General features: G+C 35.3%; 1 protein-coding gene across 2 annotated transcripts in view; it reads left to right on the plus strand.

Moving 5' to 3' along the window:
* The window catches only part of PIK3C3 (phosphatidylinositol 3-kinase catalytic subunit type 3), a 215952-nt gene that overhangs the window by 138284 nt on the left and 50512 nt on the right, over positions 1–27156 (plus strand). For both annotated transcript variants that reach the window (XM_007486726.3, XM_056824362.1), the window contains exon 22: positions 7634–7802. In XM_007486726.3, coding sequence (XP_007486788.1) covers positions 7634–7802 — 169 coding nt within the window. The remainder of the gene's footprint in view (positions 1–7633; positions 7803–27156) is intronic.

Genomic DNA, 27156 nt, shown 5'->3' on the forward strand with positions numbered 1-27156 from the left:
TTCTTTTTCTATTGTGAATTTTTTTTCGATTTCTATTGTGAAATTTTATGTTCATTGACTATATTGTATATGAGTATGTGGAGTATAGGATATGGTCAGGGAAGACTGGTACCTCAGTTTAGGGGATTTGTCATGCCCTTTCCAGGGCTTCTTTTCTTTTTCGGGGTGTTTACCAGCCACCCAGTTCTTATGGTTCCAGGAATCTTTAGCATATACAACAGCCAGCTTGGCAAAGGGGCTAAAACTAGGACTCATACCCATCAATGTGTAGGGGGTGGCAGTGTCTACCCCAAGTTTGTGAAGACTTCCCTTGACAGAATGGGCAGATAAGAAAAAATTGTTCCAAAGACTATGAAGAGAGTGGAAGCAAACACTGTGGAGTACTTAGAGCTTCGTTATACATTGAAAAAACCATGTCCATCCACTCCATCTCAAGCTATCAGTAGTTGCCTTTATTTTTTTGTTATGCCACTGGACTTTGATGACTTTGGAAGAAAGAGTGATGTCAGCAACTTTATAGAACTCTGCCTAAGTTAAATCCAATTTATTCATGAGTCAAAAAACATCACAGGGATATCATTTTGATCCTCTTTGAGAATGAAGACAACAACCAAATAACCCACTTTTTAAAAAAAAATTTCGTTGTTAAATGAGAGCTTCTGAATGACCAAATTTGAATTCCCTCTTCAATTTCTTAATGCCTTTTTTAGATCATCTCCTATCATTCTTTCCTTTTCTATTATCTCAGTCTTAGAAGTCTATTAATTTATGAGGGAATAGATGCGGATGAAAGCATTGCCCCATAGTAGAAATTACCCTGTCATATATCTTGAAGGGAAGGGAACTGGGACGATCTATCTAAAACCCCCCAAAAGCCTGGTTGTTTACTCACTCTATCTAACATTTTTCTACCTACAAATCTACTTCCTACCACTGTTAAATTAAACACCCCTTAGTTAATATAAAATTGGGAAGGACTTGAAGGTAGCAGGAATAAGAGTCAAAGGAAGTCTCACTGACAGTTGTCTTCATGAAGTCTTGAGCAGCACTGTTGGAAAAACACTCTCAGCTTCAGCAGAATTCACAGGGATAGACTGGATCACAAGGAAAAGCCACAGGATAGAGTATCTAGCTATCTAGGTTTACCCTAGAAAGGCTAGACTCAGACTCAGCTCTTGGCTGCTTAACTAGGTTTTTTGGGTTTTAGATATATCATCCCAATTCCCTTCCCTTATCCTAAAATAAACTTAGTTATATTTATTGTTTATACCCATTATTTAATATACCTATTTCACTCCTAGTCTATTTTTTCTATGAAATATCCTCTCTGGGTCTATGTCTTCCTACCCTACTGTGTTCTGGTTGCCCCTAAGTGCTCTAGTTCATCTTTACTTAAAGCAAAATGCTGTATTCAGAGGCATATACTGACTCAGAAGCAATGTTTCTCTATGAACCAGCTCCCTTCAGATTAGACCCCATTGTAAGATACCATTATAGACATATCTCACTTTGCTTATGAGACCGCCCCTTTCATTCTCATCATTTTAGTACCTTCCTTCTGCCATTTCTTATTTTTTTTTGTAACCCCTTTTCTTGTTGAGGAACTACAAAAATTATTTTTTTATTGTTTATCCCCACCACCATTATGCATTTGATTGATTGAAGTACTACTGACATTTTAATCAATGAGAGACTCTAGGACAGAGTGACCAAGATGGTAAAAGATTATAAAATAATGCCAGTTGAGAATCAATTAAAAGAACTCTATTCTTAACTTGAAGACAAAGTCTTACAGGATAAGAGACAAGTAAGAAATGATACTGGACTTTCAAGTATTTGAAGGCCTATCATTGTGAAGAAGGATTACTTTACTACAGAGGACAGAACTTGAAACAGTGAGTAAAAGTTGTAAAGAGGAAAATTTAGGCTTGGTAGAAAATTTCATAGTAATTAGAACTGGCTGACTCTAAAGGTGACCATGTATTAGATTTGTTGCAAAGAGGACTCTTTTCATCTGAAAATTATCTTTAACTCTGAGGTTGCATGTAATTTTGTAATTATTATTCTTGTGTCTTATCAATTTTACTAATAAATGATACATTAAGTATCAGAAGTTAGATATTCAAGCTTCTAGGTCACTGCTTTTACTACTAAACTAGATTGCAAAGGACCTCAGGGTCATTTCTACTTATATAGAAATTGTCCTAATGTATTAATGTAGCCAGGAGGGGTAATAGTGCTAGAAAAGATTAAGAATGTTTTTGGTCACTATATTTGAAGAAACACAATAAGGAACTAGTTAAAATATAATGGATGAAGGAAAAATATATGAGGCAGGTAGGTGGCATAATAGATAGATTGATGAACTGTGGATGAGATGATTACAGACTGCATTTCAAAGACTTGTTGAAATGGCATCATGTAGAAAGAGGATGGAATTCTGCTGTCAGTGGGGGATGGGGCTAGAACCTCTAGCCAAGAAAAGCAGACCAGCAGTTGGAGAGAGGGTTCTTCTCTCTTTTGAACTTGAAGAGAGAAGAGCATCTTGCTGAGCTCAACCTGTTGTGATCCCTCATATATCTGAAGAAAATCAGATTATCCATCCATTCCTCAGTAGTGGATAGAAACTTTTTCCCCTGTGGGGAACAGAAGAGACTATCCACGCAAGAGGATTTTCAATTGACCTCTTCAATAACTGTACATTCCTCTATATCAGGAAATCTTGACTCCACAATCTCACCAGGGACTTGGGTCCTCAGACCTGAGCCCTCAACTTCTGAGGGGAATTTAGGTTAAAATAGTAATTAGGGATTCCTAATTTTCCCTCTACTCTAAACCTTACCATTCCTAAGTACTCTAAAGAATAAACACACCTTGTTAATTAGAAGGGACTGAGTATCTTATTCATCTAATGTGTTAAGGGGATCAGAATAATATCTATCAAGGGAAGAAGTCAGAAACCAGAGACTGAAGAGGATTTCCTCCTTACCTTTCAGCTCTGTACCTTGATCAAATCTCTCCCCTTCCCTTGTGTAACTCTACCTAATAGGAAGTGCATCTTTTTATCTGTCTCCTCTCTCTCTTAGACCTTTCAAACTTTGGTTCCTGATCTTCCACTAGTACAGAATATGGAGTTTGGAAGACCAGAATTCAAATCCTGACTTGGACACTTCCCTGCTATGTAACCCTTAAGTAATTCATTTCACTTTAGTCTGCTTCTGCTTTCTTATATTAAAAAAAAAATGGTTCTAATAATAGCACCTACCTCACTAGGGCTATTTTGAAGTTAAAATGAGATAAATGGTTTTGCAAACTTTGAAGCACATTACTATTACTACTACTTTGATTGCCCCCACCACTATTCCTACTAATACCACCATTCCCACCTCTAGCTATTACTACTATTTTTAACCTTCCATCTATGGAAGGATAAAATCTAAAAGGAAATATGAATGCCATAAAATCACTAATAGAATTACCATTACAAACAAATTTTCACCAAACTCTAGAATCCTAGAACAAAGGACAATGCATGGAACATTAGAAGTATGTTTATGGCTAATAGCCAGAAGTGTAGTATTTTGCGTTTGTGGTATATACTGAAAACTGGCTTAGATGAATAAATGAATGGTAATTGCATAGCAAATTTAAGTTTGGTTGGAGTTATATTCCTCACAGTTTTAAGAAGGACAGCAGTACTTCTCACAAGGAACTGACACTTGTGAGAAACTGACTACCACAATAGAGAGATTTGCAAGCAGATGCAAGAAATGGAAGCTTGATGGTCTGTCAATCAGGGAGAGAAGGGAAGATTCCAAAGAAGAATCTGGTCAGGAGAGAGGCAGTTAAATAAGCTAGCACCTGTAACTGGTCACCACTCTTTTGTTTTTGAACTCTGAGGAAGGAACTAGTAGATAGATTGCTCTGGATTCCTGGCTATTGACTTCACGTTGAAAGATTGGAATATATATAGCTCTGAAGATCCTTTCAGTTCATCAATAATATCCCCTAAAGACAAATAACTTTGCTTTCCTATATTGAACTTATAGAAAATTAGGGAGATCCTAAATTCCTCTTCCCTCTCCCAACTCCTTAACCTTCCTTCTTTAAAATAAATCCCTTTTTGAAGGTACTATAGTGTGTAATTTAGTCTTTTGAAAGCTGCTGTTAATTTACCATCAGAAAAGAGCTGTTAGGACCAACTGAGAGAGAGAGACAGAAAGTGGGTTGGGGGAAAGGAGTGAAATCTCAGCTTCTCCCCTAACTTATTTCTTAGTATCATCGCTCCAGCAATTCTCTTACCCTAAATAGTCTAGTCTAAATATCTACACACTGCAAAATGGAATATTGTTCATCCTTTAATTTTAGTCAAATATGGTAATTCTTATCTTCAAACAAGGATCAAAGCCCATTTGCCCCTTGCTATGTATGCTCTAAAGTATAACGAATTATCATATATTCCTGCTTCAACTTTCAATTGACATTTACTGTACATAGTTATTTTAATTTGTGTTTTTTAAGCAATCTTTCTAAGCCTTTGATCATTTTATTCTCCACATTTTAAGAAAAATGTTTTAAAGTTGGAGTTAATCCAGAGTAAAACCAACAATATGGTTTTCAAAATTGGTAAATTGTTCCTAAAAACAGTTATAGAAGTTGAGATTAATTTTTTTCTAGAGAAGTGCTGAATTGATAACTGACTTTAAGCATTTAGTGATTTTTCATAATGAGAACCCATCTCAGCTGGTGTTCTTCATAGGGAACAGAAACCGATATATATCTTAACTTCCTGTGACTCTACTTTGGAATTATTTCATTCTGTAGCTTACCTCTTTGCTTACCAACTTCCAGTTGAACCCCAAATGTGAGATCTTAAGTCATCCTTATAGTTTTGACAATTTGAGTCCTGCATCAATACTTAAAAAATTGATAAGAATATCATTTTTAGAATCCTAATTCAGATTCTCATATATTCTTTTTATTGATCCCATCTAATTTCCACTGTGTGTACACACAATAAGGGTTAGAGTTGGGAAATGTACTGTTCTGAATAATCACTCTTCATATAATTTACATATTATCATTTTAGAAAGAAATAGAATAAAATAAAGTTTGATGAACAATTGAACCATACTGATAAATTGATAAAGTAATTGTTTTTTAAAGATTTTCATTTAGCTTGATTTTATATAACACAATTTAAGATAAAAAGTACTTAGCCTGAAAAATTCATTCATTTAGCATTTACTTGGCCAAGCACTGTGCTAACAAAGCACTAGGGATTCAACAGTCTCTGCTTTCAAATTAGAGTGCTGTTCATTCAAATTGAGGGATGCAACACGTGAAATAGATCAGCTGCAAAGCAAATAGAAAGCCTTGGAAGTCCAAGAAGTTTAAGATCAGAGCACATAGCCCAGGGGTTCTTGACTATTAGTATATCAAATAACAGGGTCAAAGGTCTGCAGAATTAGAAGCAGAGTATAAATAAGCTAAAGCCTGGTGGGCCAACATCTTTCAAAAAGGACTTGCATTGATGATTCCCGTCTTAGAGAGACAAGCAGCATGAATGGGTTCTAGAGGACCCTTTTGGGGGAGAGTTTCTGGGGGATACTTTTTTCTTACAGGATCCCTATGATGTACGTGTATAAATATTATTATCCACATGTCACTGATGATTTATAGCATTTGAGACATTCACTTTGTCTTTAGTGATCTATTTTAGAATTTCCTCAGGAATTGAAGTCAAATTATTGACCTGTGGTTTAGAGACTCTTTTTATTAAAAACAAAAACAATTGTTCTTTTCCAGTCTTCTTATGTTCCTCTTATTTTTTGTGATTTCTTAAGTATTACTGATAAAGATTCATTAGGTTGCATGTCTCTTCTTTCAGTGCTTGGACAGATAGTGCTTTTAGGCAGGCAACTTTAATTTATAAATAGCTAAGGCTTTTTCTGTGACCTATCTTATATTTTCCATTTTTATCTTGTTGTTTCTAGTATTAAGTTTATTTTTAAGGACCAAAATAAAGATTGAACACTTCTACTCTCTCATCATGGTCTGTTAACATCAACCAATCTACCCCAAACACAGATCCAGTCCTTCTCTGGTTTTTATTCTCCTAGTCTAGGAACCAGGGATGGGGCTGAACTAATGATTTATTCACTTGGTAGAAGGAACTCCTGTGTGAGGAAACTTTCTTTTTGCAATGGAGTTCATACTTTTTCTTCAGCTGATAGTCTTTAGAGTTGTCTAGTATAGTGGAGTCAGTAACATCTGGATTTGAATCTTGTTCCCAGAACTTGCCAGGAGACTATTTGCAACTCATCTAACTTTTATGATTCTTTCTTTCCTTAAAAACAAAACATAAATAACACCTATAAGTATTAGTCTCATGCTATTATAAAGCTGAAATAGGGTAATAATTGAAAGGACTTTGTAAATTTTAAAGTGATATATACACACATATAAAGACATATATACTACATTCTCATATATTTACACTCAAAAACATGTATACAATGTCAGCTATTGTTATTATTGTCATTCCATATTAAGACAGCTCTGATTTTTAGAAAGTTCTTTTGACTTTTTAGTCATTGTTTCTGGTTCTGCCCATGACAAACAAATAGAATTAATCTCATCTTTTGTTCTCCTGACAGCCTTTAAGATACATTAAAAATAGCCCAATTTCCCAATGCAGAATAAAAGAAAAGAAAAAAAATCCAGGCTAAAAATGTCCTTCTTCAACCAATCCTCGGGTAGCATGGACTTAAGACACTTCTGAATCCTCATTGCCACCCTGTCATTATTCTCTAGCTTATTATTGTCCTTAAACTGTGGTACCCTGGACTGAGTACTTCAGTACTTCATATGAGTTCTGATGAGTGCAGGGAACAGTGGAACTCTCAGTTCCCTATTTTTGGAAGCTGTGCCCTATCTTAATAAAACCCAAAGTCACATTAACTTCTTTGGCTTTTGTATCAAATTGCTGATTCATTGAGGTTGTAGTCCACTAAAACCTCCAGATCTTTTTCCCAGAATAAAACTGTTATCATACCAGAAAAGGTTTAGGAAAGGATTATTAGAGTAATTTATATATTTGAAAGATAAGATTTATGAAGAAAAATGAAAGAAAAGTTAAAGGAACTAGGGTTACTTTGCATAGAGGAGAGTAATATGAGAGATAATTTAATAGATTCTTTCTGATATTTGAAGTTGTAGTGACATTATCTATTTATGTTGGAGACTGACTGAATCAGAGTAAGTTTGATCTATACCTTAAGAGATTCATTACATTAAAGGAATGAATGTCTCAAACGCTATAACTTCAGTGTCTTATGTCTTAAATACTGGCGTAGGCCAGTTGTTGACTTTTTCTCAAAAATAAAAGGTAGTCACTTACCTCATGTGGCAAAAATTATGACATGTATAGACTAAAGGAATTTTGGAGATCATTTGTAATCTCATGATCATTTGTAATACATTTTTATATACTTCATCATGACCTAGAATGCCTTATAAAAATAAATATAAGTTCTATTCAGATAGTTGGTTTCTGAGAGTATGATTTTAAACTTCTAATTCTTAATAAAGAACTGAATAGAAATAAATCTTATCTTTCCTCCATATATAGGAAAACTTTTCCACATAGACTTTGGATATATTTTGGGTCGAGATCCAAAGCCTCTCCCTCCTCCAATGAAGCTGAATAAAGAAATGGTGGAAGGCATGGGAGGAACACAAAGTGAGCAGTATCAAGAGTTCCGTAAACAGTGTTACACAGCTTTTCTTCACTTGCGAAGGTAAAATTAGCTACATGCTATTGATGGTTTTAGAAACTTCATATCTTTTCATGTCATATGATTTCTGGTATGATGGAGGTTAAAGGAATGTCCTACATGCACAGTCTTCAGTCTTCTTTATGCTTTATATTTCTTCAGTACTTCATACTTCTTTATACGATATACTTCATACTTTTTTCAGAATGACACAGGAAATTTTATTTTTCCTTATCTGATTAAATGATATTTGAATAATAATATGCAAAGTACTGAATTTGGAGTCAAAAAGACCTGATTCCAAACACAACCATGAATAAGACACAAATTCTCAAAGTTGGAGAAATCCTTAACCTATATCTAGTCTAACCCTTTCCTGACTGATAAACTCACTGTAGACATCTCCAACTAATGCTAATTTAGCCTTCACCGGAAGGCCCCTATTGAAGAAAAAAACCCAATACGTCCTTCCCAAGGCAGGCCATCCAACTTCTAGATAGTTCTAATTGTTATGAGATTTTTCTTTACATATAGGTTAAATCCTCTTTATAACTTTGATTCTCATTGTTTTCAGGCTCCAATTACTCCTAATTCAGCTTTCTGCCTACAAGCAGAAAATCTAATTCCTTTTGCAAGTAAGAGTCCTACAAATCTTTGAAGCCATTAAATCAGGGGTCCCCAAACTATTTACACAAGGGGGCAGTTCACTGTCCCTCGGACCATTGGAGAGCCAGACTATAAAAACGAAAACTATGAACAAATCTATATACTGCTGTCTGGGATGGCAGGGGCTGCAGCGCTGGCTGTGATGGGCCTGTCACACCTTGCACAGGCCCATCACCTCCACCACTACACCAAGCAGCAGTATACAGAGTGTGGAATCCCCTCCCCCAGATCTCCGCTCAGCATGCTGACATCTTCCATTGTGCAGCCACATAATCCTTTGCATTATCTCTCGTTCTCAGAACGTTCTCAGAACAAGGTGCCATGCAAAGGATTATGTCACTGGAAGTAGTACTGTACATGAGCGACACTGTGCTTTGCGGTGCTGCCATATACAGTACTCCAGGAGTACAGGATGCAGATGCATCCTGTGGGGCTGGATAAATGGCCTCAGGGGGCCACATGTGGCCCACGGGCCGTAGTTTGGGGATCCCTGCATTAAATAATTTCCTACATCTTCTTATCCAAACTAAACATGTCTAATTCCTTTAACCGATTCTTAGATACCATAATTTTTAGATTGTTTATCATTCCGGTTTCACTTATTTTTATGCTTTTCAATGTCTTCCACTAGCCTGGCCCCACCCTTCCCTAGCCCTCTCCAGCTGGCTGATCCAGGGGTGCTGCAAGTGCAGCGGCTGCCTCCCGCCAGCCTGCCTGCGCGTGCTCTTTTTGCGTACCCGCAATCCTCCTCCCCGCCCCCTTGGGAGCCCCACAGGTACCAGCCGCCTGGTGAGTGCCATCTGTTGCTTGCCCCCTGCCCCTGAGGCCACCGTGTGGAACAGCCCTCCTCCCCGATCATGGCCACAGGCACAGCTGCAGGTGCATGGCTCCCCAGGTGACTCCCAGGCCCCAAGGCATGCTGAGCTTACATGAGGCCACGTGTCATCAAAAATGGCTATATGTGTAAGTGCTGACACGTGTCATAGTTTCGCCATCAGGGACCTAGAGACTTATTCCTTTTGTTAATTTAGCATATGAAATAGAATAATAAACTGTAGGAAAACTATTACTTCTTGAAATAGAGAGGTAAACTGTTCTCTGGCTTTTGACTAGAGAGACTGCTACAGGTACCTGACTGCTTATTGATAATGGAGGTAGAAATGACAAATGCTGAGGGATGCTGGTACACAGGGGACTTGCCTACAAGGGAACTACTTATAAAGGAATGCCCTGGGGTTTACTCTGAGGTTTGTCTATTGATCCATACTGATGACTGATGGATCAATCTATTTCCTAACCTCCTTCCTCCCTCACTCCCTCTCTTTTCCAACCCTCTCCACCTAGTTCTTCTTGAAGCCTTTGGCTCCTTCCCTCCCCACTTGAACAAACTATAAAGATATTCTTTTCCTTTCCTTTTTCAAGTCAAGGGGTTTATTGGGATAACAGGATGGGAAACTGAGGTAAGAGGGATAAGGATTTCCCTAATCTATGGGGGGGGGATAATTTTTAAGAAGGTTTGAGGAAGTGTTTCAGTCACAAACTGTGACTCTGAGATTTGTAGGGAGATGGAGGACAACAGCAGTTCAAAATCTTCTTTTTTTCTTATTCACAAATCATCCAGGTCTCTCAGCTTAACCCCAGAAAGAAACAAAGTTCAAAATCTCTCCTTTTCTCCTGGTCAGCTCAACTCTCTTATAGACCACCAACTCAAAAGCTTCTCCCCTGGTCAGCTTCCACTGCTCAGAACCAGAGAGAGACAGAGACCAAGTCCCAAAAGCCAAGTTTTTCTTCTCAGTGTCAACTTCAACTGCTAAGAGCCAGAGAAACCCCCAAAACCATATCAGCCTCACAAAGGTCTTTCAGTCAGCTTCAAACCTCCTGGGAAAGAGAGTGACTTCCAGTCAGAGACCAAATCCAAAAGCCAAGTTTCTCCTCTCAGTGTGGCCAGCACAAGCCCCCAACTGCCACTCCTGGGAACATTCCATTGGAATCCTGATTCTTGCATCTTGGTCCACAAGTCCAGCAAAACCTCTCTCTCTTCATGTCTCTATCACACCTAGGAATTAGACAGCATAGGAAAGAAACTCTAGATAGAGAGGAGACAAATATTGTGGGGCTGACAAGACTAGCCATTGTTGCCTGTGTCATTAGTTTAGGGAAGCCTTACATCCTCTTTCCTGATCCTATCCCTGTTTATTTCATACAAATAAATTATACATCACTGAGGAGAAGTCAGACTCATCAAATAGAACCACAGAGGGAGATAAGCAGTCTTTTGGGTTTATCCTGGAGTGAGGGTTTACCTCCACTGGGTTGAGCCAAATTCTCAGTTAACTGTCATTGACCCCTCTCTCAGGTTATCACTCTGCCTCTGGGGTGGACACCTTAACCCAGCTAGGTGACGTAAAACCCTAGTCAACTATCTATACAATCTCTTAAGGTATTTAACTCCTATTTTACAGTGTGCTTTAATATCCCCTTTTACATCTCTTAGCTTCTTCTCAGTTAGACCAACAGATTGGTAGAGTTAATTTTTCATTATATGCCCCAAAGCAATGAGAAAAATCATTTCATGGAGCACTTGGTTATCTTGCTGTGCAATGCTCACAGTGAACATAAACAGAAATTAACCAAAGGATAGCTTTTATACAACATCTGTTATAGACAGTAAAGAGATAGAGAAATTCTATTAAAATTTTGACAGGATCCTCCAAACCAAAGCAACTTGTGCATTGATATTTAGTGACTTGAATACAAAGAATTGGTTGCATATGAACTTATGGGAGGCATAACCACATCAGTAAAATGATGAATCTTTTAAATTGTGTGTGTGTGTGTGTGTGTGTGTGTGTGTGTGTGTGTGTGTGTGTGTGTGTCTCCCCATATATACACACAGTGTGAGTATCATTAATGCTTAGATTGAGTACTGAGACCAGCAAGAAATGCTAGGGCCAATTTAGTGTTTCTTGCTGGTCTCAGTACTCAATCTAAGCATTAATGATACTCATATTGTTGTTAGAGGACCATGCCGCAATTTATATTTATCTTCCAGTATCTTCCCCTTTCCCCCTTTCCATAATCTTTATATATCTTTCTGTAATTTAATTTGATTAATGAATTCCCTGGGGCAGCTAGATGGTGCAATGGATAGAGCTATGGGCCTGGAGATAATAAGACTTGAGTTTAAATTGGCCTCAGACACTTCACAGCTGTGTGAGCCTGGACAAGTCACTTAATCCTGTTTCTTTTACTTTCTTTATCTGTCAAATGAGCTGACAAACCACTTCGGTACCTTTGCCAAGAAAACCCCAATGGGTTCTAGAAGAAGCATTAGACAAGGGAGCAGCTGGGTAGCTCAGTGGATTGAAAACCAGACCTAGTTATGGGAGATCATAGGTTCAAATCTGGCCTCGGACACTTCCCAGCTGTGTGACCCTAGGCAAGTCACTTAACCCCTATTGCCTAGCCCTTACCACTCTTCTGCCTTGGAACCAATACACAATATTGATTCCAAGACAGAAGATAAGGGTTTTTAAAAAAAGAAGCATTAGACATGACTGCAACAAAACACCAGTAAATGCATAGAGATGCATACTGTCTCTATTTCTCTTTATTCACTGAAGTTATTTTTACATATTTATTCTGAGTTTTATATCTAAGCATCATTTTCTTACAGGATTTTATTTAGTCTTTTGAATTTTCAGCCATGGGATCCTCCATGTTTTTCTCTGAAGGCCTTTTAATCTTCTGTCTTGAAGCCTAGGGTAGAAGTCATATAATGCCTAGCTTTTATCTTTTGTCACAATTTTTGAAATGCAGATGTTATTTTCCCCAATACTTATATAATTTCTCTTGCAATAATAATTTTTTTCCTTATTAATCATTATTGTGTGCAGAATAGCATTTCCTTTTGTTACCTTATCCTCCTTTTGAAGAATGAAATTGTCATTTAGGTATGCCAAGATATTATTAGTTGTTCTTCTTAGAAAAAGGGCAGGTATATATTACCTATCATTTCTCTATGCCAGGCTTGTGCTCTTTCCTGGGATCCCCATCAGTCTCATCTTTCTATTTAGTTGGCTTGTACTTCCTGACCAGTATTTTTTCTCTCTTCAATTTTTTCCTAAATTTTCTCTACCATAATATGGTTCCTGGATTTCCTTATATTTGGCTACTTCATTGGATCTATAATCTAATCTCATCATCAATAAGTGCAAAAACTAGATATTTTTGTTGTTGTTATAATTTCACATTATTTTTACCTCCTTTTTTGAAATGTCTAATTTTAAATAGATTTCTAAAATCTTTTTCATATAAAATATAATTTTTAGTGTCACTCTATAAAGGGTTTTGTTTTGTTTTTCTATCAGCCATCAAACAAATCCAAAGAAAAATATTACCAGAGAGAGTTATATGACTGAGAAAGGAGATAAGCTCATCATGTAGTAAAATCAGAATACATTTTCTTAGTTCACAGTCTACTCTCCTTTTGCATTTACCTACCCTAATTTTTGGAGATATAGCCAAAGTTATATTTTAGTCATGAATTATATACCTTACCATTTCTTAGTTATACCTGTTCATTCAGTTTGTTTCCTTACACCAAGATCACTAATTCAACTTCTTTATTACTCATAGTTTGTGTCTAGTTATCTGAGACTAGACAAATCCAATAATTTTTTTCATATCTTTTTCTTTCCCCTTTGGATTTTGTCTTCCATGGTTTTCCGAACATCCTACATTATCGTTATAGTTTATAGTATCTGGTTTGTTATATAGGCAGGGTTTTTTTCTTCCTTAGTATCCCTTTTAATTTACTAAAATTATATTTTCACAAGTCCCTAGTAGATATATGCCATCCCGAAACAAAGCTTGTTCATCCTCTTTCCTCTTGTTTTAAATTAGGGATTAAAGTTGATGATCTCCAAGGTTCCATCTACCTTTCTAAGTCCTATAAAAGTAAAATACAGCCAATTCTCCAAATGTTATGGATTGCCAAGATTCAAAGAAAGTGAAGCAAGCTTAGCTAGAGGTGAAATAGACATGACATCTGCAGAATGAGATCAGCCTACTGTCATCTCTTTAAATCAATTCTAGGCCTAAGAAGGACAAAAGGAACTAAGCTTAAAGATCTGTTCTGTGTAATCATTCCTTTGCCCTTGGGTAGTTCCTGGGAGATCTATTGGGGATCTTTCCCTCACTTCAAATGGCTTTTCTTTTTTTGTATCTAATAAAAAAGCACTCACTTTATTTGAAGTGATGTCATATCACTTATCTTTAGCTATTAGTATACTTGTCATCTTCATTTCTCTGCCTCCTCTGCCATTGTTTTGAGGCTAAGGTCTTATGTGAACCAGAAGAGACTATGATGCATGGTTTTGTCTCCTGTTTTTACACCTCCTCTGTTTTATCTAGAAAGTAGTTGATTTGTTACTCATTCTCTCCTTTATTCCCAATGTCACTGTACCTCATGGCTTCCTCCAAGTTTGTTATTTAGAATGGATATATCACTAAGGTTAATATATCACTAGAAAATAACAAGAATTTTTGCATAAATAAAGGACATATAACTCTAGTGATTAGTCAGAAATGATAGGACCATTTGCCTCTGATTCTTTTCAAGTTAACTGTATAAAGGAGTTTGTAGTCTTAGTGTAATATCTCACACATATGACTTGTATTATCAGGGAAAAAATACAATAAGAAGGGAGCATATTAGATAGACCTTGCATTGCCATTAGGAATAATTATTGGTGAAAATCATGCTCCCTCTGTGAAGGTTTTTTAAAGTATGTATTTCTTGAGGTATGATTAGGAGACCAGGTATACAGAAATTTTTACTATTCATTACCATGTTTTATCTTTTCCATAAATAAGTCTTAATTTTATAACCCTCTCCATATAGCACAAACTTTTTGTTTTGCTAAATATTGCCTTATTTGTCCTTAGAATGGCCAAATATATCAGTGTAATTTTGTAGATCTCCTAAGAAAGTAAGAAGCAGATTGTATTCTTTGGATTTGCCAATTGATACAGAAGTACTTTACACACATAAAAATTCTTATATGTATGGTTTTTTAAGAAATGAAAAACTGAAGAAAAGTATGTTGAAAAGTAGTGATCTCAGAAAAGAGGTAGATAAGATAATATGAAATGACAGTTAGATGCAAAACACATTCTATCTTATTGAAAGCAGAAACAAACCAGTGTCATGGGAACTATCACTGATTATGGATTGATGGCAATTCAGCAGAATGGAAAAACAGTTATTAATTGAGAACTCAGTTAACACTTCTATCTAATTCTGGCATAATCATGAAGGTATTAGCCTTTGTGTAATAGTTTTATTATGGAAAATTACTTCTACTAAATTTAAAATAAAGCTAATTTTGAGGTATTAATTACAATGCTCCTTCCAAGTATGTAGATAAAACCATTTTAACTTTTAAATTTTAGAATATTTGTGTTTTGTAGGTTTGCCTGTTAGAAATTATGTTTAGGCCATGATTAAATATTAACCATTGGATCATTCAGTACAACATAAATATGTGGATTATTTGATTAATCGTGATTCAGAACTATAAAACAATGAACTTTCTTCCTTCCAAATTTACATTTTTAATGTGCATAACAGATGTGCTTTTGTAAACCTAGAAAAATTGAAAATACATTGGTTCTGTTCTGAACTGTAACTTTTTTTTCCTTATTAGTTTTCTTAGTGTTTGGTGACAGTTTTCTGAAAGTTCTTGAGTCAACTATAAGGTAATATATTGAGAATTATAAGAGACTTTTCTGATCATCTAGTCCAACAGTCCTGATTTTGTTCTGGTTTGTTAGGTTTGAACCTAAGGAAACTTAGATTCCGTGATTTGTCCAGGTCCCACAGTGAATTAATAGCAAAGTAGGCATTCAGTCTCATGTGCTGTGAGTCTGAAGTTTAATTTGTGATTATTTATTCCATGAAGCTTCCAAAATAAAATGAGATAATATGTACATGTCACAGAGTTTTAAAAAAAAATGTGTACCTGCAATATGCTATAAGTTTTAGGTAAAAAACATTTGCAGAGGACAATTGGAAACTGATACAGTTGTTCATAGACTCCTTTATGCATGAGTGCAAATATATTAGATGCTTCACCTATAAACTGAACAAATAAATTATATTCAATTAAAGAACATTCTTATGTTATATAGTCCAACTTTTATACAGTAATCAGAATTATTTTCCTTTGTCTTTTTTTGAACAAATGAATGATGCTTATTTTACTTGGAATGGTATTAGAATATTATAATTCATTGGTTTGGGTTGAATTTAGGAGAAATCAGAATATCAAGTAGGATATTCTTAGATCATATAATATAATCATATTCTACTTTAGAAGACCAGTTCTTTTAATGGAGGTAAATGAAATGATTATTCAGATTTCCAGTTATTTACATTAAAAATATGATCAGAAAATTTCCTAATTTAATGTTTATAGTTCATTGTTTGACACATCAAAAAAGAGAAAATTCAAACTAAAATTATCATATTCTACTTTCAAGTAAAGGTAAAATATCTCTGGAATTACATAAGTCATTTATCAGGAAAATAGTTGAATTAAGAAAAACCACACCTAAAACTTATTACACATACATATATACTAGTAATGAGATGTGAAATGTTTCAGAATGTATTTTATTTGAAAGCAACCAAATATGCTTTTTAACATAGACTTTTCCAGGTCATCAATCAACAAATATTTAAGTTTCTGTTTTGAATGGAACATGGTACTGGGTGGTGAAAAGGCTCTAAAGGAAGATCAGACTTTTATATGAGTCTTTGTCTCTGACCAAGAAGCTTTTAACTAATAAAAGGATAAGATACTCATACCTTTAGCCGTAATACAGGGGAGCATACGACACATCCATGGACTCCTTTCATCATGAGTATATCATCTAATATATTTATATTAGATACCTCACCTATAAACTGAAAGAAAATTGTATTCAATTTTTTAAAAAATCCTGATTTTACTTTGGCCAGTTTATATGCAGCGACCAGAATTATTTTGATGTTTTTCTTGTGTAGAACATCTTCATGGCAGAAAATGTTCTCTAAGCTTTGCATGTTTTTTTCTGTTATATTTACATTTTTGCCCTCCCCACTTGTACTTTGACACTTTACTGTCTTCTACCACCTCACCCCTCATTTTAAATTAGCCCATCTATAAAACTCATATATGGGTATTTCTCTTTCCTCTTCCTTTGACAATCGGTACAGTTGTTAACCATTAAAGAATCTTGAGGTATTATAAACCAGTATTTTTCGGTAGATTATTTTGAAAATAATTCTCATAGTCCAAAGATCTTATCATTTTAGAGCTAGAATAATCTCTAACTTTAGATAACATCAGTTTCAACACCTTCATTTTGCAGAGGAGGAAGCTAAGTCCCAAGAAACATCACATGAACACATTTGACTGGAAATAGAGCTAGAATCAAGTCCAATTTCTAGACTCTTTTTACTTTTAGTAGAATTTAAGTTTCTTCAGGTTAAGGACTTGTACTTAATTGCATCCCCAAATATTTCATTTTGTATACTCTATCAGCTAGAAACTCAAAAGTCATTGATGTCTACATAAGTGAATTTCTGTATTAACTCACATAGAATAGAGACATTTTTAAAGAATCTCTGTTCCAACTTTTCCTTTTAATAGATTCAGTTGAATTTAATTGGGCATTTGCAATTACTTACTACTGTTTTGAAGTAGTATGCCTGGATCTGTGTGGGGTGCAAAGTATAGCTAAAGCATGCTAAACTCTGCCCCCAAAGAGCTTTCAAGTCTCCTATTCCAATATGTCCTACACAAATAACTATTACAAAATATATATATATAAAGAGATCATACATTTGAGGAATTTTGGCTCAGAGAGGTTAATTCCTTTTTCCACAGTCATACTTCTAGTTAATATCAGAACCAGGACTCAAAATCGAATTTCCTAATTATTCATTGTTTTACCCTTTTCTGTTTAAAGTGTGAAATTGTATAAGATTATTTTCTTTTTTAAACATGCAATGAGGATAGTATATCTATATGTATATTAGATAGACATGATATACTTGTATATTCAAATATATGTATATCCGTATAAACCACTACTACTCTCCCTCTTAAGACAAAGTTCTGTGTGTGTGTGTGTGTGTGTGTCCTCTTGCGCCCATAAAGCCTTGACTATCGAGGATAAGAAATATGCTTTTTTTTCATCAGCAAAATTTTTTATGTAAACTTCACCCTAAATATATTGTAAAGTGAAGGGAAAAAAGGAAGAAATGGTAAAAACTCTCATTCATTTACCATTTTCTTCCTTTTTTCCCTTCACTTTACAGGATATTTTCTCTGGCCTCTTTTATTTTTTTAATGTACTTGAGATAAAGATTAAAGCCAAGACAAAAGTATCCATTTAATAACTATAGACTAACTTTAAAAAAATCCTCAGTTAATGATGAAAGACAGTGTGACCAACAGATTCACTGGGTATTGCATTGACGATTGGACCTGTAAATGGAAAGTGCAGGTTAATGCTGACAGATGTAAAAGCATTAAGTCAGAGGGCAGTGAACCAAAATAGAAAGTACATATTAAATGGAGCAGCCATGCAGCATCCTGTCCAGAAAAACAGATTTAAAGGTTATTAGAATTCTTTGAAGCCATTATCAACATAAAGCAATTCTAGGAGATAAAGTAAGGTGGAGATAGAGGGGGATGCATACTCAGTGCCATAAAAAGTATAGGAACAGATCTGAACAGAATAAAGGGATATGTTGAATTTTAAAAGTAAATGATTTGACTTCATTTACCCTAGACATAAAGTAGAGATATTTTAGATGCCAAATAATGTGAGGGTTTCAATGGCTTTTCATATAGTCACTTTTTAAATACAGTGATCCCCTACAGCCAGCTTGATATTAAACATAAACATAGCCTTTGAGATTTGTTTTATAGTGATTTACATTTAAACACATTAATATAAGCAGAAGACATATGATAATTTTTCAGTCACCCATTTCCTCTAATACTCTACTTGGTTCAATTCAATAAGCATTTATTAAGTACCTTCTTACTCTAGAGAAAGCAATGTTCTAAGGATACAAAAACATATACATGAACACACATCCAAACATGCATGCCCTAAATACATATGAAGTAATAGCTGAGGGTAGTTTTTAAGAATCATCTTCTGGAGGGCAGCTGGGTAGCTAAGTGGATTGAGAGTCAGGTCTAGAGATGGGAGGTCCTAGGTTCTGTTATGATGGGATTTGGGGTGAGGAAAGAACAAGAGGGAACATATAAATAAATTCAAATGGGAAAGAAGGAATATGGATTTAGGAGTAAATTGCACTTATACTTAACTTCAAAGCTAATATCTATAAACTAACTAAACTAATTAAGCCAAGTATTAACTTTCCAATATCAAAGTCTCACACCAGGAGTCCAATCAAATGGGCCAGGATCTTCAGTTGGTTGATATCCAGGTAGGTCCAGAGATCTTCTTACTGATGCTGCCAGCAGCCAGATCCAAAACCCTCTTTCCTCTAATGGTCTCAGGAGAAAAATCTTCTTTAAGCCTTGGGTCCTTCCAGGAGAGAAGACTATGAGATGAAGACCCTTAGGCATAGAATCTTTTTCTAAGATCTTTAGCCTCAGGCTCTCATGTGACCTTTAGTCACATGCTCCTGTCAATCATTCTCTGAGGTTTGCATCTCTCAGTTTTTGCAAAACTTTCATCCTTTATCTCATGATATTCCCCCTTTTTCATGATTAAAAAATCATGTTGGAAAACTATTTTTGCATTTGTGCACAATCTAAAATACTTGCCAATTACCTAAACTAAGAAATCTACCAAAAATAACAAACAACCTACACTCAGCTATCTTACTCTCTCTAACTAATAGTAATCTATTCTAGGAAATTTTAACAAGGGAAAGGAAAAGGAAAATGAATGAAATAATGAACAATATCAAACAGAAGCAAAATCAAAATAGCAAATTACATCAAACAAAAGATGAACATAACTTCCATGCAAACATCAAACTTAAAATACTCTTATCAGCTAATACAGAACCTTGTACTACTATTGCAGTACATTAAGATTAAACTTAGAGAAAATTTTTTGAAAATTACAATAAACACATCGCATAAGTTTTACAATGAAAATCAAACCAAACATTAAACTCACTTATGCACATACATGTAACAATAAATATTTGTGAGCTATGCACACAATTCACATATATACACACACAGCAAATACATACAATGTATACATGTATGTTATACACATGTACACATATGCACTTCATATTTACACATAGTTTACACATAGACATACAGTATAATACAATTAATTTACAATCCTATTATACACCCTATTTATATATATTTACATAATTGTTTATCATTTTGTTTGCTATGTGATGTCATATGTTGTTTGTGTTTTGTAATGTATGATATAGTGCAAGTCAGTATCTAATTTTCTTACCTTATCTTACTTAATTTTACCTAACTAATCTCTATCTTCAAAATACTTCTCTTAACTAAATATCTATACCTAAACTAAATCTAAGTATATACATTTTGTTAGTAAATAACATATCTATAGCTAATCTGAACACTGTTAGGACCCTAACTATACATTGTTTCACTCATTTAAGTAGTGATTCGGTGTAACCTAATCATGTTTATGTTTTGTTGTTTATGTTTTATTATGTTGTTACTTTTGCTATGTCATGTTGTTTTGCTATTTTAATGTCAGTGTTACTGTTATATAAGAGTTATGTTACCGTTGTGTGCAACATACTTACCCCTACTTCGGGTCTTTCTTTCTCTTCTTACCTCCTCTTTGAATATTCTTCTGCAATTCCATAGTAGTAAATATATTTGTGTTTGTATGTGAATAAATGCTATGTTATTATCTACTATAATACATTACCCCAAAGTATAAATTCATTAGTCCATTTATCCTCTTCATTGCAAATTTCACAAACTCTTTTAAATTTATAAACTCTCAGTCTCTTAACAATGTCCATTAATCCCTGAATTCTCCTCTTCATCTGCATTGTCCTCTTCTATCCTCTTACACAGGAATGGTCCTCTCCTTACCGATCTTTTTGACTACATATGCAATTTGACTAATGATTCTATCTTTCTGCAATCTTTTCTTCATTTTCTTCTTCTTTGATGATTTGTACATTTTCATTATTTATATACCATGTGCTAATTTTATATGTGAACAATGATACCAGGAATCTCTACCCAAAACTTTTATTACTGAAGATGGAGGAACTAACACAATAGTGTAAGGACCTAACCAACTTCCCTGTGTTGCTGATGTTTTAGCAAGAATTTTTACATATACCATATCTCCTGGTTCATAATTATGAAAAGAATAATCCAAAGGACCAGTTTGAATTAATATTCCCATGTCATATAATTCCCTTAGGCTTTGTTGTAAAGCACTGAAGTAAGAAGCAAGTTGATAATTTCCTCCTAAGAGAGTTGTATAGCCTGTCTTACAAGTTTTTGCTTGTAGTGGACCATGTCCAAAGAGCATTTCATAGGATGATACATGTAAATCTGCTCTTGGCCTTGTACGAAGGTAAAACAAAGCTATGGGAAGGATCTCTGGCCATTTGAGATGAGTTTCAGCACAGAGCTTCCCCACCATAGTCTTTATTTCCTTATTTACATGCTCTACTTGCCCTGAACTTTGTGGATGATAAGGCACATGATATTTTGGTATTATTCCTAGATTTTCATAGACTCTTTTCAGGATATCTTGAGTGAAATGGCATTCTTTATCACACTCTGTTGTTAATGGTACTCCAAATCTAGGTATAATTTCCTTAATCAACACTTTCACCACAAAACTAGCTGTATTTGTATTTGAGGGAAAAGCTTCAGGCCGTTTGGTTAATCTATCAACAATTACGAAGGAAAACTTGTATCTTCTAGCTTCTGGCATGCTGATGTAATCAATCTGCAGATTCTCAAATGGACAATATGCTAAAGGTCTACCACCTAAACCTTTCTGTATGAATGCTCCTTAATTGAATTTTTGGCAAATAGAACAGCTTGAGCAGATCTTATTTGCTACAGTACTTATTCCAGGAGCAACCCATTGTCTCTTTCAGTGTCAATTACCGTTTGAATACCAAAATGACCTTTTGTGTGAATGGCTTGACACAACTAGGTATACAGGTCTTTTGGTAACAGTGGCTTTCCTGTATCTGTTAACCATATACCATATTCTTTTCTTGCTCCAAACTTCTCTATCCATTTTTGTATTTCTGAGTCTACATAAGGTTTTTCTAGATCATCCAGTTCTATAGTTGATAAGTTCATAATATACACTGGGGCATTTCTGGCAGCAAATTTAGCAGTTATATCAGCTCTATGATTTCCTTTAGCAACTGAATCTCTTCTCTTAGTATGACTTCTACAATGGATTACCACTAGCTGTTTAGGCTTCTGGATAATATCCAACAACTCAGTTATTATTTCTGCATGAGTAATTGGTCTTCCCAATGCAGTAATAAAACCTCGTTGTTTCCAGATCTTTCCTGTAGCATGACAAACAGAAAAAGCATAATGCAAGTCAGTGTAAACATTTACACTTTTACCAGCAGCCAGAAGACATGCTTGCTTTAATGCAATCAACTCTTCACATTGAGCACTAAGGTTACTAGGTAATGATCCACACCACAGTGCCTCAAATGCTGTGACAGTTGCAGCACCTGTAAGTCTAATTCCATTACAGAAATATGAATCTTTATCTGTGAACAAAACAAAATCTGGATTTTCCATCAGAGTGCCTTTTAAATCCATCCTTGGCATATTCACTAGATCTACTACTTCTAAACATTTATGTAATGATTCACCGTTCTTTGGCAAATCAGGAAGCAGTGTAGCTGGATTTAATACACTACACCTTTTCAATGTGATGTTTTCACTACCTAGAAGTATAATTTCATACTTAGATATTCATTTGTCTGAATATACTTGAGTACGAAATTTCCTCATTAGTGCTTCTATTTGACATGAACAAAATACTGTCAATGGATATCACAAAACTAAGTCTGATGACTTTTGAACTAACACAGCTGCAGCATCTACACCCCTTAAACAAGGAACTATACCTGCAGCAATTGGATCTAGCTGACAACTATAGTATCCAATTGGATGATAACTTTGTACCAACATTTGTGTCAGTACACCAGATGCAATTCCTTTCGTCTCATTCACATATAATTGAAAAGGTTTAGTATAGTCTTGGATTCCAGGAGCTGGTGCAGATAAAATCCCTTCTTTAAGCTTACTTAAAACTTGCAGAAGTTCAGGTTTGAGTTTCAGAGGTTCTGGTTCTGTATTCCTGATTAGATCTGTTAAACATTTAATAATTTCACTATATGCAGGAATCCATTGTCTACAAAAACTAGTTGTTCTAAGAATAGCTCTGAGTTGCTTCTTGGTCTTAGGTGCACTCAGTTTCTGGATTTCAGCTATTCTTTTCTCAGTGATACTTCTGGAACCCTCTGACAACACAAAGCCAAGATATTCAATGCAAGGCAAAACCCACTGAAGTTTTGCTTTAGAGATTTTATGTTCATGTTTATATAATTCAATCAAAATAATCTTGCTATCTTTTAAATACACTTTAACAGATGGAGATGCAAGGAGGATATCATCTACAAAATGTACTCTTTTACTTTCCTCAAATGTTATTGTTTTAAGGTCTCTGTTCAAAATTTGAGAGAATAGACTCATGCTGTCACAATACCCTCGTGGAAGATGAGTATAAGTCCACTGGGCACTGTCCCATGTGAAAGCAAAGATCTTTTGAGAATCCTCATGAATTGGTATTGAGAAAAATGTTGAATACAAATCTACCACAGTGAAATATCTTGCTTGACTTGGAATGGATGAGATTGGAGCAGTTGGACTTGGTACTATAGAATAAGTCTTTATTACATGATCATTTACAGCTCTCAAATCCTGTAGGAATCTGTAGACAATTCTCCCATCTTGATCAAGCTTTTATTTCTTCACTAGCAGTATGGGAATATTTTAATTTGAAAAACATGGTATTATGATCCCTTGTTGGATTAGGGACTCATTTATAGGTCTTATTCCATCTATAGCTTCTTTACTCAAAGGGTATTGAGGAACACCAGGAACTGGTCCTTCCTTGCTTCTCACTATTATTGGATCAGCTGATTTCATTAGGCCTACATCTGTGGAAGACTTTGACCATAAATCTTCTGGTATATCCTCAGGAATAGGATAGATGAAATTCAACTCATTCTCCACTGACTGAATCTAAGAACAGCAATGGGAAAGCTTTCAGAGATTCTTCTGGGAGTCGTAATGATATATCCCCAGTGTCAGTACATTGAATTGTTGCTTGCAATTCACAAAGCATGTCTCTCCCAAGAAGGTTCATTGGACATTCTGGCATACAATGAAATGCATGCTCCACAGTTTATGGACCAAGAGTTATCATTTTAGGTTGTAGTTTTGCTACTCTTTCAGATTTTCCAGTAGCTCCAATCACTTCCATAGTACCAACAGCTTTACAATCTTTAGGAAGACTTTGCAAAACTGATTTACTGGCTCCAATATCCACCAAAAGATCATATATCTGATCCCCTATATTTACAGAAACATAGGGTTCAGTACTATTTGGAGGTTGGAAGATTTCAAGAATTAATGCTAGCACAGTAACATCAGTACAAAGCTCAGTCATTTCCTGTCCATCCAAGTCTACATCTGCTTGAATTACATGACTTTCCCAAGATTTTGCATCATCAACTTTTATATTACTCTCATTGGTCCTTAAATTCTCCATCTTAGTATCATTGTTCCCATTTATAATTTCATTATAATTTTGTTTATATTCTTCATTAATTTCTCTTATTCTACATTCATTGGGAATTTCTATTAAATTTATATTACAATGTTCTTCCTCTGTACAGTTATTTACGCCAATTATATCCTCCTTTTATTCAATTAATATATTTGTATCACTATTTTATTTTCATTACTTCCAACTTCATTTATCCTCAACTCATTTTCAATTATACCACACTCATTTCTTGAGTCATTCTCATGTGTTTCAAGGGGAAACCTTCATAAGGCACTAGCATTCTTACTGTGATCACCCTTTACTACTTCACTGTATTTAGGTCTAACTCCAGCATTTACCCAAGACTGTATAGTATTAAGATCCGGTGCTTGTTGTCCCTGGCAATAGGCATTCTGACATTAATTTGCATTCCTATTTTGATTATTGTTATTGTTATTATCATTAGTGTTCCATCTGTTGTCATTATAATTAATATTACTACTCCAGTTATTTTATTTATTAAACCCATTATTTAATTGTCTTCTAACATGATCCTTCAATATGCAGTCCCTGTACAGATGTCCAGTCTGATCACAAAGGAAACAGTGCCTAGGGCGTGATCTGGTTGTACAGATCTCAATGTAGCCACTGCTTTTATTTCTTTAATTTCACTGTCTTTAGCTTCCATTTCACCTTCTTTTAATTTCCTCTTCATGTTCTCAACGATACTATCTCTTTCATCATTTTTATCCCCTGGGTCATTATGGAATTTCTCCTTAAGTCATCAAGATCTAATTCTTCCCAGTCGGAGTAATTTGTTTTAAAAAAATTGTCTGACCTTTGGGACTGCATCTTTTACAAAGACCCTTTTGATTTGTGCAATTGTGTTTTCTTCCAGTGGATCCATCCCTAATAAAGTTTCAGCTGCCTCGGTTATCCTTTCCAGAAAAAGTGGAGGAGCTTCAGAGATCTTCTGCTTTATAGCCTCAAATTTTGACCATGAATTGGGCCTTTTAAGTTATCTCCCCTTTACCTCTAGGATTCCATCTCTTGCTTCTATCAACATATCATAAACCCCATCATCTGATGTATCCACCTTTAAATCCTCTGGCCAAGATTGTAATAAAGGATCTGTTTTTGTTTCCTGTATAAATTTGGTTCTCTCTTTGTCAAGACCTCTTTCATTAATAGGACAAAATCATTGACATCAGGATCATATAAATCAATTGCCCTATGCATTTCTTTAATTACTTTATTTGATTCGTCATTGAAATTTGGGGTCCTCCTTTTGATGAATTCAAGGTCCTCTGAGGAAAATCTCTTATGCATCTTAACCTTATGTGTACCTCATTTTGCTTAACTACTCGCATATCTCTTAGTGGACATAAATTTACTATTCCTGCATCTTCCTCCTGTTCTAGCCTATGTAGGTTTTTCCCTTTATTGTTTAATTTGTTGTTGTCATGTGCACAGCCTTGGTTCATATTCATGTTGTTTATAAATTGCTCCAGTGCATCCATTTGATTTTTCATTTGTATAACCATCAGCTTTAAGTCAGAATCCCTTCTAACCCAGGTCAGTAGATCTTTAAGGCACTTTACAGAAAAGCACACAGAGGCATGAGACTTATATACAATATACCCACAGATCACAGCAAAGGGTTCATATGGCATAAAATCACACAGTTTTAGATCCATCAGTGACTTCATACAATACAGGTCAAAAACATAATGGCTGTAGGTAGGGAAGGACACAAATGCAAAATAGGGAATATACATTATAATGTTTATAGAGAAGGATGGGTGGATATGAAGGACAGGGGATATGGAAGGTTTGTAGCAGGGAATGGAGGAGTTGAAGGGAGAGAGGTAATATGACTACCGGTGAGGCAAAAGGAGAGAGATTCCCCCTGCTGAGAGGCTATTTTTGAACAAAATGGGGTGTCTAAGAAATGGGCCACTTATTATAGCCTGAGGGAATGCCTTCTCTATGGATTGATGCCAAAGATGCCCCAGAGCAGGTAAACATGGACCCTCCTGAGGGACAAGCCTTTCCCTAGACTTTGGTCGCCTAGCAGGGGTCCTATATGGACCGTTTGTATTTGAATGACTGAACTGAGGTTCAGATCCCTTTATGCCCCCTGAAAATATAGTCCACTCATCTGAATGTGATATTCAAATAAGATAAATTTTAATAAATAGTTCAGATTGGAGACGTATCAGGGAAGAGGGAAGAGGGATTTCTCTAAATAAGGTTTGAGTATTTCTCAGCCTTGGAGCTGAGGCCAGGCCTCAGGCTGGTGGAGGGTTTCTCTTATTCCTGTCTACCCTATATCTGTGCTAATTTTCTTAATTTCAAAATCTTAGCAATAGATAGCAAGCAACCAGAAAAGTTCTGACTTTCATAGCTGGGTGGGCCTGTCTCTTCAGGCTGAAGAAAATAGAGGCACTTCTATCCAGAGACTGGGAAGCCAAAGCTCCTCCCATTTCCAACACCAGGAAAGAAGTGCTAGTCACAAGACCAACTGCCACTCCCAGTTTCACCTTCCTCCATCAATTGTCAGTCTTGTCAATTTCTTCTCTCTGTAATATTCCCACTGCTTGTTCCAACACAGTGGCAGAAAGTCCAGAACTTGTTTTAGTTTCCTTTCCACACATAATATAGTGGAAAAACATCATTAGAATATTGCTAAATATGTCTACTGATATGTCAGCTTCCATTGTCAAATTATTACACGGAGCAATATTATTACACTGTAATTTGTACATACAACAAAGAAAACAAACAAGAAATATATTTCAAATTTTAAAAACAGTTTTTTACCAAG

Source organism: Monodelphis domestica, chromosome 3 (assembly GCF_027887165.1).
Source record: "Monodelphis domestica isolate mMonDom1 chromosome 3, mMonDom1.pri, whole genome shotgun sequence".
NCBI lineage: Eukaryota > Metazoa > Chordata > Mammalia > Didelphimorphia > Didelphidae > Monodelphis > Monodelphis domestica.